Source organism: Callorhinus ursinus, unplaced genomic scaffold (genome assembly GCF_003265705.2).
Source record: "Callorhinus ursinus isolate GAN/ISIS: 27379988/994484 unplaced genomic scaffold, GSC_fseal_2.0 scaffold8645, whole genome shotgun sequence".
NCBI classification, from domain to species: Eukaryota; Metazoa; Chordata; class Mammalia; order Carnivora; family Otariidae; genus Callorhinus; species Callorhinus ursinus.
The window spans coordinates 1-1,890 of NW_027405695.1; the positions used below are offsets into that span (position 1 = coordinate 1).

Consider the following 1,890-nt stretch of genomic DNA (forward strand, 5'->3'; position numbering starts at 1 on the left):
CATGTTCTGTATTTATTGAAAGACCCAGACCCATGCAGGTAACTATTCCCTTGCGACAGCAGTTCCTGAGATACACATTTCTCAGAAGCTTCTCTCACACTGAGTATTCACATGGAAAAGTGTGTTTCATATGCAACAAGGGGTATGCTAACTAGCTTTACTTTGTAATACTTCATGACCAAAATGTGTGTAAACGATGGAGGCATTTGTGAAACGCAGAGAAAACGTTCCCAAATCTGTTCAATGGTGAAAATAACTCATTTACTCACAGGAAGGAACAGTGCTATAAGCTTCCTACATGTAGTGACCAATGCTGTATCCACCCTAGGAGGATGGGTACTGCTGTCCCCACTCTCTGAGTGAGGATATTCCCATTTGGAATGGATTGATTGTCTCTCCCAAGTTCCAACATTGTATATGTGGTAGATCTGATGTTCAAAACCTGGTTTTCTGATTCAAAAATTTGGCACTTAAAATCATTTGGAAAAGTCTTTTTTTATTTCATCTTTAAAAATCCCATTCTATTGTCCTACATTGTGTACTACAGTGTGTATTTTCTGTTCTAAATTGCAGGTTTATTCCCTTTGCACATTTTTCTACAGGGATATTCAATCAGTAAAATGTCTGACATCATAAAAAGCCCACTCTTTTCTTGTTTGGTTACACTGTTCTTTTTCTGCTTTGTTAATTATTCTGGGCAGCAAGGGCATGTGGCAGGGGCTGGAAGGCTGCCAGAACCGGGGAAGCTTTCTGCTCATCACAGTCTCTCAGGAATCCCCTGAGTTTATTAGATCTCCTTTACCACTCATGTCCATTTCTTTCCTGCGTTTTATGAACCTCCTTTTTGTTTTTTTAAAGATTGTATTTATTTATCTGACAGAGATAGACACAGCGAGAGAGGGAACACAAGCAGGGGGAATGGGAGAGGGAGAAGCAGGCTTCCCACCAAGCAGGGAGCCCAATGCGGGGCTCGAAACAAGGACCCTGGGCTCCTGACCTGAGTCAAAGGCAGAGGCTTGAGGACTGAACCACCCAGGCGCCCCAATAACTGACATTTAAAGAAAAACTTTAAAAAAAGAAAAAAAATATTAAATAAATAAATGAAGCCCATAAAATTCAACACTTTTATGGTTTTTTTTTTTCTTTCCTTGTAGGCAACACCACCACATGGAAGCAGACAATGACACAGGAATTTCAGAGTTTCTTCTTCTGGGATTATCAGAGGAACCAGAATTACAGCCCATCATATTTAGGTTTTTCCTCTGCATGTACCTAATAACTGTGCTGGGGAACCTGCTCATCATCCTGGCCGTCAGCTCAGACACCCATCTCCACACCCCCATGTACTTCTTCCTCGCCACCCTGTCCTTTGCAGATATCTGCTTCACCTCCACCACCATCCCCAAGATGCTGTGGAACATCCAGACTCAGAGCCAAGTCATCACCTATGCTGGCTGCCTCACACAGATGTACTTTTTCTTAATCTTTGGAGGCTGGGATGACTTTCTCCTGACTGTGATGGCCTATGACCGCTTCGTGGCCATCTGTCACCCCTTGCACTACACGGTCATCATGAACCCTCGGCTCTGTGGACTGCTGGTTCTGGTGTCCTGGGTCATCAGTGTTCTCAATTCCTTGTTACAGAGTTTAATGGTGTTGCGACTGTCCTTCCGTACAAAGGTGGAAATCCCCCATTTTTTCTGTGAATTCAATCAAGTAGTTGGGCAGGCCTGTTCCGACACCTTCCTTAATAATATGGTTATGTATTTCGGGATTGTGCTGCTTGGTGGCGCTCCCCTGGCTGGGATTCTTTATTCCTACTCAAAGATTGTTTCCTCCATATGTAGGATATCCTCAGCTCAGGGTAAATATAAAGCATTTTCCACCTGT

At 43.2% G+C, this 1,890-nt stretch overlaps 1 protein-coding gene across 1 annotated transcript; it reads left to right on the forward strand.

Moving 5' to 3' along the window:
• Window positions 1-1,167: 1,167 nt before the first annotated feature.
• Window positions 1,168-1,887, forward strand: LOC112818186 (olfactory receptor 7A17-like; the record flags this gene model as incomplete). The annotated part of the gene is made up of 1 exon (XM_025865387.2): window positions 1,168-1,887. A coding segment is annotated over exon 1 (720 nt), but the record flags the coding sequence as incomplete, so codon positions are not given.
• Between the last annotated feature and the right edge of the window lie 3 nt (window positions 1,888-1,890).